Here is a 15,606-nt window from a genome sequence, read left to right as displayed (position 1 = left end):
CACTAACACACCACCACCACGTCAGTGTCACTGCAATGCTGAGAATGATCCACCACCCAAATAGTACCTGCTCTGTGAGGGTCCATGGGGGTCCTGACCACTGAAGAACAGGGTAAAAGGGGCTAAAAAAGTATGCAGAGAAACAGATGGACTACAGTCTGTAACTGTAGAACTACAAAGTGCACCTATATAGTAAGTGGAGCTGAGAAAATGAACAATGAGCGTAGAAATAAGGTCATAATGTTATGCCTGATTGGTGTATATATGCAATATATGGCAGTCTGTGCAAATCTAGCCATGCTATTTACTACCCAAAACCACCAGTGAGCATTCATGTGTCTTATTTCAGTTTTATATCCAAAGTAGCCTATTGGTAACACATTTTTGGGTAAAACCTTCTCAAAACCATCATAAAACAATGTTTCAGACATCAGGCAGCATATTCATAAGCATTTCATGCAATAACTTTCTAGGAGAGAGCCGTTAGAGGTATAAACCTCTTTAGACGTCTGGTTCCTATCACCAACTGGAACTTTTCACCAACTTACTGGTGAAAAGTCCCAGTACGTTTCTCTACAATGTAGCATTTGTCATCAAACTACTCTGAAATACCTTGTTCACATCTTAACCATTTAATTATGAAGAAATTTTAAAAGATTGGTGATATTCCCCTTTAAACAGAATGGTCACTTACTGGTTCAAAACTCTATCATTTGTAACTGACATGCAATTTGCCATTGAAATGTATTTTATTTCAAATGTGCACCAGTTATTAAGTACATAACACTTACACCCCTTTGTGAGTGTTACGTACTGCACTGCACTTACATTGTCGTAGTGTTTCTTGACGATGGGCTCGTAGAATCCGATGGCCTCCTTGTATTTGTTCTCTTGCATGAAAAGCACATGTGCCACGTTGAGCTTCCAAGTGTCATGCTCACTGCAGAACTCCACCGACTTGCGGAAAATCTTCTCCACCATGTTATAGTTATCGCGGTTCCAGTAAATCTTAGCTTGTGCCATCAACACGGGAATGTACCTTCAGAAACAAATCAAAATAAACAAAAGACGGGTGTACTGGTACACTGTAAAAATTCTGCTAAACTTAAAATGATATAGTAACTGATTACATGGCTTTTCTTGAGTTGACTCAACTTGAGGACGCAAGAGTTCACACAACAAAAATTCTTCCAGCTACTGTTTCTAGGTCTGCATCTCGGTTAAATAAATAAAACTGAATTTGCGGTTTTTTACTCAATTTCTCCACTAGCTGGCGCTCCGTCTATCACGCAGTCCCATCTGGCATTATCTCCTCTTGGGCTTCTGGATATGGACAGCTGTGGCATTGCTGGGATTCAAACTCACAACCTCCTGATGTTGGGATGAATTATTAGACAGTTGCACCACATGAGACGATGCTATTCTATAAAATTAAAACAACAAATATTTTCTCCAGTGTATTAAACATTTGTAGACACAAATCTGAGCTGCTTCATGTGTTCCTGAGTGGTACTGTGGACTAAGCCGTCACCCCAACAGGAGGTTGCGAGTTTGAGACCCAGCGATGCCACAGCCATCCGTAAGTGTTTACCCAAGAGGGGAAATGTCTAGAAGGACACTGTGATGGAAAGAGTCCTGGCTGGTGGGGAAGTTGAGTATGAAAACAATTTATTTCCCTCACTGAGATGCAGAACTAAAAATTTAGAGAACTTTTGACTCAACTAAGAAGTTTGAGTTCTGAGTTTTGAGTTGAACTCAAGAAAAGCCATGTAATCACTATCATTTTGAGTTGAGCCGATCTCTCATTTTTAACAGTGTATTGAGGAAGCTCAATAACACATTAGAAAAAGTTGCTGGTTTATAGTGACTGTAAAGCTCAGGCCTCAAAATGTTGACTTACTCCTCCAGAAGTTGATCGTAGTCTTCAAGAGATTTTTTTAGGCCTTCGTCGTCCCTCATACGGCGTGATTCTTGTACCTTAAAGAATAGAACAAAGGGTTAATGTTTCTGCCTGTTTCATATTCAGTCACCTCTGCCTCTGCCTCTCTGACATAAAAATGCTATTAACCCTAAGACAACTTAAGTTATTGCTGTCTGTTAGGTATACTGTTAAAATTTAAAGGGGAATTCCATACATTTTTCAGAATTTCTGCATAATTCCATGGTTACGATAAAAATGAAGTCATTCAGGCGTTCTGTTCTAGATAAACTTAATAAGTCAGAATTGTTCACAGTGGTGGTGATAGGAACCAGACGTCCACCTCTAAAAGCTCTTAAAGAAAGTTCTTACATGACACGGTTATGAATGCACTGCCTGATGTCTGAGACACTGTTCTACGATAGTGTTGAGAAGTTTTTGGCCTATACATATATTGGCATATTTGGAAGCAGCACCATTGTGATACTGGGAGTCACAGCCTGTGGGTGGGCATTAGCATGACTGAATCTGTGGGAAAGATCTGAGTAAAAACTGATAAATTATATCAGTATCAGCTTATTTTTGGAGTAATTTTAACCTGTTATAACTGTTATGCTGACCTACCTTAGATTGTACCAATAGATTGTACCAAAAATGTTAAACTAAACAGAGGAAAAAAAAATGGTTGACTTAAAATTTCTTGACCTGGCTTGTAATTTTTTGTGTATTTAAGTAGCCGAGTTTTAAATAAATAAGAACCTCATCTGCACTATACTGTCATACATTCCCTGCCTCCTGCATGCAGTATTCACTTTCACACACTGAAGCCAAATGGACAAAGTGTAACCTGTTTGGTAACCTTGCGTAATTGCTCAGTTAGTCGTCCAGCGATTTCGTCCAACTTCCGAAAGGCCTAGGGACGAGACAAAGAAAAACCAGGGTCATTCAAAGTACAAAGCAACAGTAATAATCATTGTACTGAAGCAACAGAACAGGACAGGGAGCAGGTTATGGTGATCATCATCACAGCTGTGGTTTGGTCGCAGTAGATCATTCCAGCCGTGACGCTATTCAGCGTGTTACGCCTCCAGAAAAAAGTAGAACAAAGAAGTCTCACGCTGTTTTACACGTTTTCAATATTGGCAGTTTCTTCCACAAAAAAAGTAGTTTCAGCAGCTTAAGAGTAAAATGACCATTGTTGTTACATGGTCACGTGTTTAATTTCAACTCCAATATGTTCCAGCTAACTTAACAATGACTTCCAAATACAGGGTGATTGAAAACGATTCATCCGATTTCAAAGCGCCATATTTTTATAACCGTGAGGCGCCTAGGAACCAATCACATTCCAATTGAAAGAGGGGGTCAAAGAGTTTCTGACTGTCAGTGGAAGACGGCTCCCTTCAGTCTGTGAGGAGATGAGACCCCTGAGCAGAAAGCCTTCTGCATTCTCCACTTCAATAAGAGTGAATCCGTCATAACTGTGCAACGTGATATTTGTCTGCAGTGAACCTCCAACAGCTCAGAGCGTTCGGCGTTGGTTCCACAGCACTGGATGGTCTCCGAAATCGCACTGAAAGAGCCGTGAGTGCAGCGACACCCTGGCATGCTCAATCCAGTATGGGATGAATTTGACTATGGCGTTGATGTTGTCTGTACAGCTGGAGGAGGTTCATACTGAGCACTTGTAAAATTACATAATAAACTTTACGCTCTTTAAACCATTTACAATTTTCTGCATTGTTCTGTAACGATTTACAAGTGAAATAAATCATTTTGAAATCAGATGAATCTTTTTGAATCACCCTGTATTTATGGACCTGACTGCAGCAACCAGTGATCAGTGGAATGAGGCCGAGGTATACTGGAAAAAGATGCCGTTACAGGATATAAAAGAACTTTTATTTTTAACCAATTAAATGTGTTCCAGACAAGTATCAAAATTCAAAACTTTTTTGGTGTCAAACAAATTATTTCAATACTACTGGGTTTTGAAAAATTCTGTCTCATTCAATACCAAATTTTAATATAATAAGTGGTCTGTCTTATCAGCACCAGTGAGCCAATAGGCAGGTTTGTTCCAAAAAAAGAAATCTGTATGGAGGTCAGTTGATATGGTTTTTTTTTTCATACGAATGGTAGAACTTTAATAAAACTGACCAAACAGAAGTGAAAGACTGTTTTGGGACCACTGTTACCTCTTCTGGAGCTGTCTGGGACGTCAGCATGGCGTCTAGGAACTCATACAAGTACTGCATACAGAGAAACAGACCATCAAACTCACAACTCAAACAGAGAAATCTCACAATAAATCACATTCACTTCAAAATGAGTACTATGGCTGTGTTTAGGGATGCACCGATATGGGAACTGAGGGCCGATGCTGATTCGATATTGTTCAATCATCATTCATTTTCATCCATAACCGTCTGTTCTGGTTCCTCCACCTTACAAGAATGAGCCAAACTCCAGTGCACGATCAGGACGGGAGAGAGTATCATTGGATGTAGTCTGCAAACATCTACCTCAGCAGGGTGATGAAGCACACTGGCAAAATTTCAGCTGACATCACCTCCTCCAGCCACTCCCCTCTGGTAGAAGATTCAGGGCCTTCAGAACCAGCACAGCCAGACATGCTAACAGCTTTTTCCCTAAAGCTGCAGTTCATCAAACACAGGACGCCTCACACTTTACACTTAAACTGAACCAAACAAACCTCCTCACTGCATTACAAGTAAGTACAACTTCTCTGTAAGATAATGTTTATGTGCACAAATCCTCATATCATTCTGTAAAATTCTGTGCATGATAGTTATATTACTACTCAGACCTACATATGTATAGATATTTCATATCTGCATGTGTACCAAAATTCACACTTCTCTTTAGCCCCTTTTACTTTGGCTCTTTATTAAACTATTGACTGTGTTTTTATTTTATTTGTCCTTTAGAGAAATATCTGTTAGTAGTCTGTGTGCTTGTCTGGTCTGTTCAGTATGTTACACATCATGCACTATATTGCCAAAAGTACTCCCTCGTCTGCCTTCACACGCACATGAACTTGAGTGACATCCTATTCTTAATCTATAGGGTATAACATGATGTCGGCCCACCCTTTGCAGCTATAACAGCTTCAACTCTTCTGGGAAGGCTTTCCACAAGGTTTAGGAGTGTGTTTATGGGAATGTTTGACCATTCGTCCAGAAGCGCATTTGTGAGGTCAGACACTGATGTTGGACGAGAAGGCCTGGCTCGCAGTCTCTGCTCTAATTCATCCCAAAGGTGTTCTATCGGGTTGAGGTCAGGACTCTGTGCAGGCCAGTCAAGTTCTTCCACACCAAACTCGCTCATCCATGTCTTTATGGACCTTGCTTTGTGCACTGGTGCGCAGTCATGTTGGAACAGGAAGGGGCCGTCCCCAAACTGTTCCCACAAAGTTGGGAGCATGAAATTGTCCAAAATCTCTTGGTCTGCTGAAGCATTAAGAGTTCCTTTCACTGGAACTAAGGGGCCGAGCCCAACTCCTGAAAAACAACCCCACACCATAACTTTACACTTGGCACAATGTAGTCAGACAAGTACCGTTCACCTGGCAACCGCCACAACCAGACTTGTCCATCGGATTGCCAGACGGAGAAACGTGACTTGTCACTCCAGAGAACACGTCTCCACTGCTCTAGAGTCCAGTGGCGGCGCTTTACACCACTGCATTCAACGCTTTGCACTGCGCTTGGTGATGTAAGGCTTGGATGCAGCTGCTCGGCCATGGAAACCCATTTCATGAAGCTCTCTATGCTGTTCTTGAGCTAATCTGAAGGTCACATGAAGTTTGGAGGTCTGTAGCAATTGACTTGCAGAAAGTTGGCGACCTCTGCGCATTATGTGCCTCAGCATCCGCTGACCCCACTCTGTCATTTTACGTGGCCAACCACTTCGTGGCTGAGTTGCTGTCGTTCCCAATCGCTTCCACTTTGTTATAATACCACTGACAGTTGACTGTGGAATATTTAGTAGTGAGGACAGAGCTTAATGTGTGTCTGTTTATCAGCAGGAATAATGTTAGTGTGGTCAGCTAAAGCGTCTGGGAAATGGAAACTGAAACTGGTGAGCGAAGATGCTCTCATAAACAGCACAAAGCAGTGTCACAATATTCATAACAAAGTTTATCTCACTTTAGTTCTGTTTTGACCTTTAAATCAGTAACTGTCTAACTTTAAATCAGTAACTGTTAAATCAGCTGTCTGGCTAACTAGCTTCATTATTTTGATTACGTGTTTACATGTCAGCTGTGTGCGTATGGTCGTTTGCTCGGCAACAGGCAAGACAGTCGATTGTCGACTTTGATCGAGTAGGTTAAGATTTCCTAACTTGAGATAAGATGCGGTAAAATGAGATAAAATCTTATCTTGACCTGTCAGATCTTAACTTAAGACAAAAAGATAGGACGTTCCTGTAATACGGCCTCAGGTGCTTCTATTCTTTTTAAGCTCTGATAAAGACTGACTGTCTGATTCTGACCAATTCTTAGAAAATAAAAACAAAACAGTGACGATAAACCCCTAAACTTTCACTTACTTAACTAATCATTAGTAAAGTCACAGTGGAAAGCAAAGTCAAAACAATTTCTCTTACTGGAGAAAGAAACTTGTAAGTGAGGTGTGCGTTTTCAGCCATCACATCAGCAGCAAGGTCAAAGTACTGTGAATAAAAGCAGAGAAAAGAGAGAATGTTTACTCTCATAACAAAGCACTCAAAAAAATCCTGCTTTTACTGCACGGCAGGGAGAGCTTAACCCTCATATTAAAGCGCAGCTTGTGGTGTTACATAACCAACAAAAATGTGCTCACTAGGAAAGTAATAAATGAAGCACACAGGTTTTTACCTTCACGCTAAAGTTTTCCTTAATGTGATGGTTGCGCCAAAAACCCAATTTACAATTTTTCAACTTATTCCAAATTCAGTTGTTTAGCAGTGACATGTCTGGTGTCCAAAGTTTGCTTCATATGTGGTTTCTGACACTGTATGTCACACAGCTAAAACAGATAACATCACGTCATACAATTGGGGTGGGTGATATGGCAAAAAATTTTATATCATAATACTTCAAGGCATTTTCACAATATGCAACATTATACTTCTGGTTTTTTTTTTTCTGGAGATTTAATAAGTTAAATAAAACCTATAATGTCACATAAATAATACAATGATAATGCATATTGTGACATAGCTAATCACAATAACAATAAAATATCGTCCTATTGCCCACCCCATCATACAGTGTCAGAGACCACAAAAGCAGGTCAATTAGATATTACTGAACAGCGTCACACAGTTTGAAGCAAGTGTCTGATGATTTAGACATGCAGTTAGCATTATGCTATTTGGTGGACTATAAGCTTGAGCATATCTAAAGAAGAAAACGCCACTGCTTTAAGAATACAGACCCTCACCTCATACTTGCAATAGAGCAAGAGCAGGTTGCCAAAAGTGACTGGAGGGAAAGGGCTCTGCTGAAGGAGGAAGGCCAGCTTCTCAAAGCCCTCTGATGGCTTTGTGTCCATGTTCATGAGCGCTTGATTGTGAAGGGTGACCGGATCCAGCTCCTAGAGGAGTTGGCAATATAGCATAAATAAATAGAATATTACAACAATATATATATGGTATGTGATATTTTCAGACTCAATACATATCATGATATTCAGCTTTCCTGAGGAGGCACAATGCACCCGTAGTGCCACATTTTAAATTGCTATTAGAAACTGAGTACAGTATTTTTTTTTTTATTACATAAGTACTGTGCACCACTACAACCAATTTGAATTGGTATCAAGTAAAACCTTAAACAGCTGTAATACTCGGAAGCTTCTTTTCCATTTTTCTTTTTTGGATTTTTCCCAACTCTTCTCCCAAATTTAGTCATGGCCAATTCCCACCTGCTAGCAAGGCTAGGTCTCCACATCACACAATGCTACCAAGCTGGGAGAATGAAGGCTAGCACATGCTTCCTCTGAGATACATGACATCCACCCTATCTTGTCAAACTGCCTCCATGCACTAATGTCCGTGTTCTGAACAAAAACCCAAGCAAAATAACAAAGAACAAGATATTTCACTTCTAAGCTGTAACAACTATGAGTGGATTTTGCACTGTGTCTCTGTGGCAAAATGCAACCCCTACGAATCTCTGTGAACCCCTATGAACCTCTGTGATCCCCTGTGAACCCCTACAAACATCTCTGAACCCATGCAAACACTTTTAAACCCCTGCAAACCCCTATGATCCTCTGTGAACACCTTCAAACACCTACGGACCCCTGAGAAGACTCTGTGAACCCCTGTCAACCCCTACGAACCTCTCAGAACCCTTTTAAACCCCTATGAACCTCTGTGAGCCCCTTCAAAGTGTCCCGAACCCCAAATTGTCTCAAAGTTATTGAACAGTATATAATTCATGTCATTGGCAACATGATCAACTGCAGACAGTTAAACTGCTAAATTTATATGTCAGATGGGGAGGAGGCTTGCAAGACGAGGGCTGCATCCACCCAGATGAGCTTATGACATCTCAGCTAACACTATAGTCTACCTGCCAGTAGACCTCTGAAGCATGTCGTCATTTAAAAATGTACGAAGGACAAAAAGTACTGGGTTTGGAACCTTTTTACCACAGACTGCGATAGCTGTGATTTTCGAAAATAACATTCATTCTTTTTAGAGAAATCCAACTTCGAGACCTCCGACAAGGGCCAACGTTTAGACGGTTGTGGCATTTGAGAGCCCCCGAGCCCCTTATTAAGCCACATATTATAATATGCTCAGAAAAGCATATCATCGTATGATTTGTCATGATAACGATGTCACATCATCATACCCCCCAACACTGTTCAGAAATCAACCATTAATGCTGCTGAGCCACTGTTTACATCACAAACTGGATTCACTCAACAGGTTGAAGACTTTACTTTTTAAAAATATCAGTCTTATTGTCCTGTGAATATTATCACATATAGTAGCCAAATATTATGTATCATGGTAAGATATTACAGTTTTCCCACAAGAAACAATTTCAACCAACTCACTGGTTAACAGCAGAGGGCAGCAAACAACTAAATGCCCTTCAATTCAATTTCCAGACCAACATGTGCAAAAAAATGACACAATTGCACAATAGTCCAATGTTCTGAGTTTTATGACAGCTAAATGAAAGGAAACCTAAATATTTTGATGACTGGATAAAATCCAGCCTCTAACTCGGCTGTACACGCCGCAGTACTCCTGAGCACCTTCTCCTGCAGGGCAGAAACAGTGTGTTTAATGAGGGCTTATGTAAGTCGGGCGTACTGTTTGGATTCATTAATTCTCTCCGGGTGCCGGCACGGAGGCATGTCTCTGCAGCCCTACATCATTCCAGCAGACAGGTGTGGGCTTCCCTACTTACAGCTACAGCCCAAACACAGCCAGAGAAGCATTAAAGCCCCATCAATACTGCAAAGAGGACACATCCATTCCATAATTAGGAGAAGGAGAGTGTGCCGAGGATTTGGAATGTTTAAATTTGAGAGATTCATTTTTTTTTGTCGCTGACTTGTCTGTCTTTGACTCGGCTATGTGACCAAAAAGGTTGATCAATGAACTCTTTCAGGAAAAGCGAGCTTGCAAGAGTAAACACGCCCGGATTCTGAGGAACTGTTCAGGAAAAAAATGCAGCCACTGACGGGCATCTCACCTCATCTGACAGCTTCTGCTGACAACTGCCAAAATAAGCTTACGCACTTAAAAATGATGGTTCTTCACGGGTTCTTTAGTAAAGAAAATGGTTCTACATAGAACCATGAACATTCAAAGAATGCTTTCCATGATTAAAGGGTTCTTGGCATCATGGAATGGTTCTTCAGATTGATGGATGTTGAATGTGTTGTATATGGTTCTATATAGAACCTTTTTGAAAGGGGTTCCGTATAGCACCAAAAAGGGTCCCACTTACGATGTCAGGCTTGATGGTTCTTCAAGGGTTCTTTAGCAAAGACAATGGTTCTTTATAGAACCATGAACATTCACTGAACCCTTCCCATGATCTATATAACACCAAAAAGGGTTCTTCTATTGTGAAAAGCCTGACATCGTAACAATAGTAGAACCCTTTTTAGTGCTATATAGAACCCCATTCAAAAAGGTTTTATATAGAACCATCTACAGCACATTCTCCATCAATCTGAAGAACACTTTCACCATGCAAAGAACCCTTTAATCATGGAAGGGGTTCAATGAATGATCGAATGAACGCGAGGAAAAGTAGGACAGCATGGAAGGGTGCTGCTGTTAGGCTGCTGCTATTGATTATATCAGTAATAATCAAATGTATCAATTAATTTGATGGCTAATCGAGGCCAATAAAAATGGACTTATCTAAACAACACTTTTGCAGAATCCAAAATACTTTCATAAAAAAGTGAATGTGGTAAAATCACATAAAGACCTGCGTAAGGCTCCATTTTCTTAAGAGAGAGCAGTAAATCTTTAAAACATGCAATTAAACAATACCTAATCATTAAGAAGGTAAAAATTTAAATTTAATGAATGATTTGCTTAAATCGATTAAAATTAATTGTGAAAGCCCCTTACTTAGATTACTAATGGTGGCAAAACAATGTGTGCTACAAAACGCTACAAAAAAGAAGCAAACCAATTATTACTACACCTCTTCTGATCTTGGTGGCATATCAGTCAGTGCTTCCTGAGCAGCTTCATCTGTGGAGAAGCAAAAAAAAACAAGAAAAATTAATTTTTGCTTTATTTTGTTTCACTTAAATGTGTTACTCTGCACAGCCACTCTTTCAGCAAGACAATGCCTAACAACATAAATAGACTGATAGCCTAAAACAACATCAGTACCATATATATAGTATCACAATGGTCAGGGTTACTGTATAAGCACAGCCACTGATTACGATGCACCATTTTTCAAGCTCTTAGATCTCTCTGGCGGGTTCTGCTATCAGTACTTACACTTCTTAAGCTGGTATTCGATGGCTGCTTTCAAATTAAAAGCTTCAATCAACGCCGTTTTGTGCAGCACCAGCGTGTTACCGACGCTCTTCACTTCAATGCCTTCTGTTGTCATGCCAATTCCAAGTTCTGTGGATAAAAAAAGAGCAGTAGAACAAATAAACATGTATTAAATGTAATTTAATTTGGAGGTATAACCACACCTGCTTGATTCTTTCACCCTTCAACTCTTCACTCTCACAGCTACATAACTTCTGCATTAGTTTCACAGTAGATATGAGGGCTGCTACCGATGATTATCTTAGTAAGCGAGTAATTTGATGAGTATGTTTAATGAGCTTTTTACAAGGGAAAATGATAAAATTATTTTAACGAAACAATGACAAAGAATGTAGAGCCTTTCAAAGATTCAAATGTCTTTTATTATACAAAGACAAACTAATAAGCCTTTAAGAAAGGCTTTTTTCACAAATACTGTATCACGCCGCTGAGACACTGTTGCTAAGCAATGACTGTGACGGCTGTAGGAGACGCTCAAGCCATTTGAACATTTTTACTTCTTACTTTGCCACAAACAGAAAATGGACACTTTTAAGATCACATTTGACCGACAGCTGATTTGGTCAGACTCTGAAGATGAGACAACACTAAATTCCCAAACTGTCATCACCACTGAGCAGCTTTTCAGTCGGCAGCTGTGACAGAAGAACAACCTGGAATCAGCCAGAAATGAACCCAATGCCATTCGCCAAACGTGTGGTCAGATCTTCAGAGTCTGACCAAATCGGACTGAGCCATAAAACTGCCGCAATAAAAAACAAAAAAAGCTCAGTGGTGATGACAGTTTGGGAATTTAGAGCTGGAGAACAAACTGCTCGCTGTGCAGCGAGTGACCGGAGTTCGTTACTCTGACATGGCAACAAGCTGCTTGTTAAGGAACTATAATTTGGTGAAGGAACTGCGAACATTAAAACATATTAAACGCCGCGTTCACGGCCCAGTTTATTAATTTATTACTTTATTTATTTAACTGTTGTATAAAAGCAATAGAACACTCGAGGTCGTGTGTTAACGCTACAATATCACGCTTTACGCTCGTGCCTGCGACCAAATCACAGCCGTGATGTTATTTCGCAATAACACACTCCCTCTCGTGTTCTATTGCTTAAGCAACTATGATTAATTCATAGTGGTAACTGAATAATACGCTCAGGGTTCAGGGAGGTAAGAGTCATAGACAACAAATCACAAGCTCATTTTCATTATAGGGAACTGTAAACGTTTTCAGCAGCGCAAACCTGGATGCTCCCTCATCCCGCGCTCAATTATCTCCCCGATGTATTTGAGGGCTGCAGCGTACTGCTTGAGGCTGTAGTGACAGAGGGCGATGTTGTATGCCAAATCTGCAACGAGAACGAACAAACATGACACAGTGCAGGACTGGTGTGTTTTTAGAACACTCTCCCCCCGGGGTCGCGAGATCTCTATACCGCATCCATATCCATAAAATCAAAATTGCTACCCTGAGGGCTCAACAAGCCAGTGAAACCTTGTTATTTTTCCTGGCAACTGCCACAGAGCGATACTGTGTGCACTATACATGTGATGCATTGTGAGGGTGGGTGGGTGAGTGTCCTGGCTTGCTCACCTGGCTGATAGCCCAGCACTTGCATAGAGGCCACAAACTTCAGGCAGGCCTTTTCATACTCGCCCAGCTTGTAGAGCAGGCAGCCCTGATCCACATCGGTGTCCGGGTCATCCACAGGCAGCTGCTCCACCAGGGCCTGCAGGAGCCAAAACCAAACGTTTCCTCTTCAGAAAAGCTCTCTTTCCAGCTGTGCAGTGGTCAGCAAGCAATGTTCCACATCTGCCACTCCACCCAGTAAAGTTTCCTCTGCAAGTTCTAGCACTCGATAATCTGTAGTCTTTCAGTGTCTCACTGTAATACTGATTTTTAGCTTTAGCAATATTGATCTATATAATATTGTAAATTTTAACATATCGCTGCTGTCGGATGAAAACCTCGTATCTCCATTTTTGCCATTTTTCAGTTTTTGACATAATTTGAAAATACCTGTTGCTCTTTACGTTGTGTGTAAATTTCACAAAGAATGGACCAAAAGAAATGGCCCAAAATGAAGTCTGGTTCCATTGACTTGCATTAAAAGTACAGTAGGTTTTTCCCTTCTCCTGTAAAGTGACCATTTTGGAGATATGAGGTTTTGAACCGACAACCGACAACCGACAACGACATATGCTTCAATTTGCTTCAATTCAAAACTTAGTTTTCTTTCTGTAAATTCGTTTTCAGTCTGGTTACCGTTTACAGTACAGTTGCCTTTGGTACAGTTCTGATTGAAAACAGTCCAATCAGAACAAGCTACACTACCTTTTAAACATTTGGCCATTGTGAAGCAAAATCTATCATCTAGCACATTTGGCTGTTAACCAAAAGGTTAGTGGTTCACGCTCACCCGGGGATGACGATGGCTTCCTTACTGAAAACAGTGATTCCAAACTGAGTGGTAGTCCATTTCGGGTTTGTCAGACTTTTTTTTCAGCATAGAACGGTAGTAGTCGATAAACTTAAATAATTTAATTAATGCTAATCTAAATGTCATCTGATTCTGTGATACTGTGAAAATATCTCAGTATTGAATTTGATCAATATTGTGATATATTTGGAAACGATGACAGTATTGAATTTTTTTAACACCTCCCAACACGACACAGTTCAAACATGCAGAACAAGTCATCCTGCTCAAAAACACAGAAATGTACACTAACCATCGCTGCAGGGAAATCCTCCTCTCCGTATTTGATAGCAGCTTGTAGTTTTACCATCTGGTGTGAACAGAGACAGATTATGTAAGATCATTTATTGCTGTCCAAATGATTTAATTCTTGGTCAACAAAAACACAAGAAAGTATAATTGGAAAGATAATGATATGTGAAAAAAACATGTTTCTCAACCTTTCTGTGAAAGTTTTCAATCATTTACAGTATTGTGCAAAAGTCTTGGGCACCTGATGGACATCTGATGGTCCACCAGGTCTAGTAAGTGATTGTAAGGAGTCCCATCTTCTCTTTTTTTGATTCTTAAATCAGTTTCTACACTCCAGTTTTGAAAACTTGTTACTTTCCGTTGACTTTCTCCTTCCTTATGCAAACAGAAATATTTCTTTAAAAATGAATAACTTGTAATGGCCACTTTGACTGGAAATAAAATAAGCAAAGGGTAAAAATAAAATAATCCTCCTTCACAGTAAAATAAAGCTCTGCTGATCGTTCAAAACAGTTTTAACAATAAATGGTCTTAAACGCTGGAGTTAATATAGAACTGCTAATTCATCCTTTAACCCTGAAGATCAGCGCAGACTGCTGGTCACCATAGCAACACAGACAACAGTCTCACCTAGCTAGTAGCTAACGAAACAGCAAAGAGGAAAATTTAAGACAAACATTGATGATTTGCATTTATAATCACTCCAGCTGGTTTCCTGATACGTTTAATCTGCAGTGAGAAACTGTCGAACACTAAAACGTCATGAAGCTGAAGTCAGTTTCTCATTCGCCAGCTTCTTGTTCAAATTTTCCCACTCCACTGTAAACAGTGCCTGCTGCACCGTTTAAGGTGGAACCTTAAAAAAGAAACATTTCCTGCCAGAGATGTGGGAAAAGCGCTTAGCTGAGCTAAAGCTTAAAGCAGAGCAAAGTAAGTCTGTGTTTTCGTTTATATTTGTTAGCCTATACTAGCACATTAGGACATACTGCAACTTATTTACAGCCAAGATGGTAAAATGGACATAAAATATTGTGGCAAAATGGCTGTTCTTAATATTTGGGTTGCCGACCCCTGACCTAGGGTCTGCTGGATGTGTTTCCCTTTTGTGACAGGTTTGGAAGTAGAGTGCGCTGCGTACCTTAGTGTGACTCGTGGGGTTGTCCAGTAGAAAAGTGGCTTTCATTGCCTCTTGGAAGGCGCATGCTCCATAGAGAGACTGAGCATAGTAGAGTTTGTAGTCCTCCACCTCTGGATGCAGCTGAATTAGCTGCTCGTAACATTCGGCTGCATTAGTGAAATCCTGCATGTGGTAATAGCAATAGCCCAGGAGAGAGAGAGCAGCCCTGGACTGAAAGACAGGGGAGGAATGAGAAGAACATTTACAATTTAGTGAAGCTCATCATCTGATACACGTTGGGTCTCTTACTATTCATAGGTACTTACTAGCACCTATGAATAATTTGTTAGTTTATTAAATCTGTTTGTACACGCAGATGTACAAGGCTGCTCATTTTCATCAATAAAATCATTAAAAATTGGATGCAAACAGATGCAGAGCTCAGCATACAGCATACATAACATTATTATTATTATTTTTTTTAACTACAGACATTTTACATGTTTTATTTCCGCATGACTGCTGAATATCTGTATGTGGATATCTGTATAGTTTCTGTGGCCTCCCGCCAGCTCAACCTTTTTTCATGTGTGTATTTTAAATTTTATTTAAGCAATCATGCACAGGGGTAAATGTACAGCTCCTATTACATCTTGGAAGAATTAAGCATACAGATTTATACTGAACCTATTAAAATGAAAGGACAGTACATATATCCACACCTAAATAACATGGTAAAATAAAATTAAAATCAGATAAATAAAATGAAATTAAATAAA

The 15,606-nt window shown here is 40.1% G+C and overlaps 1 protein-coding gene across 2 annotated transcripts in view; it reads right to left on the bottom strand.

Annotated features, from left to right (window-relative positions):
- Positions 1 to 15,606, bottom strand: part of flr (fleer) — a 22,897-nt gene that overhangs the window by 6,005 nt on the left and 1,286 nt on the right. The window contains exons 3-14 of one of the 2 annotated variants that reach the window (XM_036589987.1): positions 14,849 to 15,058; positions 13,712 to 13,768; positions 12,573 to 12,708; positions 12,223 to 12,327; positions 10,925 to 11,053; positions 10,617 to 10,666; positions 7,369 to 7,521; positions 6,551 to 6,616; positions 4,117 to 4,170; positions 2,766 to 2,831; positions 1,901 to 1,977; positions 829 to 1,039 (exon numbers count right to left, since the gene is read on the bottom strand). In XM_036589987.1, the coding sequence (XP_036445880.1) occupies positions 829 to 1,039; positions 1,901 to 1,977; positions 2,766 to 2,831; positions 4,117 to 4,170; positions 6,551 to 6,616; positions 7,369 to 7,521; positions 10,617 to 10,666; positions 10,925 to 11,053; positions 12,223 to 12,327; positions 12,573 to 12,708; positions 13,712 to 13,768; positions 14,849 to 15,058 (1,314 nt within the window). The remainder of the gene's footprint in view (positions 1 to 828; positions 1,040 to 1,900; positions 1,978 to 2,765; positions 2,832 to 4,116; positions 4,171 to 6,550; positions 6,617 to 7,368; positions 7,522 to 10,616; positions 10,667 to 10,924; positions 11,054 to 12,222; positions 12,328 to 12,572; positions 12,709 to 13,711; positions 13,769 to 14,848; positions 15,059 to 15,606) is intronic. The other variant, XM_036589988.1, reaches the window with a different exon arrangement.

The sequence above is a fragment of the Colossoma macropomum genome, unplaced genomic scaffold (genome assembly GCF_904425465.1).
Source record: "Colossoma macropomum unplaced genomic scaffold, Colossoma_macropomum, whole genome shotgun sequence".
Classification (NCBI taxonomy): domain Eukaryota; kingdom Metazoa; phylum Chordata; class Actinopteri; order Characiformes; family Serrasalmidae; genus Colossoma; species Colossoma macropomum.
The sequence above is the reverse complement of the archived record's forward strand: the minus strand, read 5'-3'. Positions and strand labels throughout refer to the sequence as shown.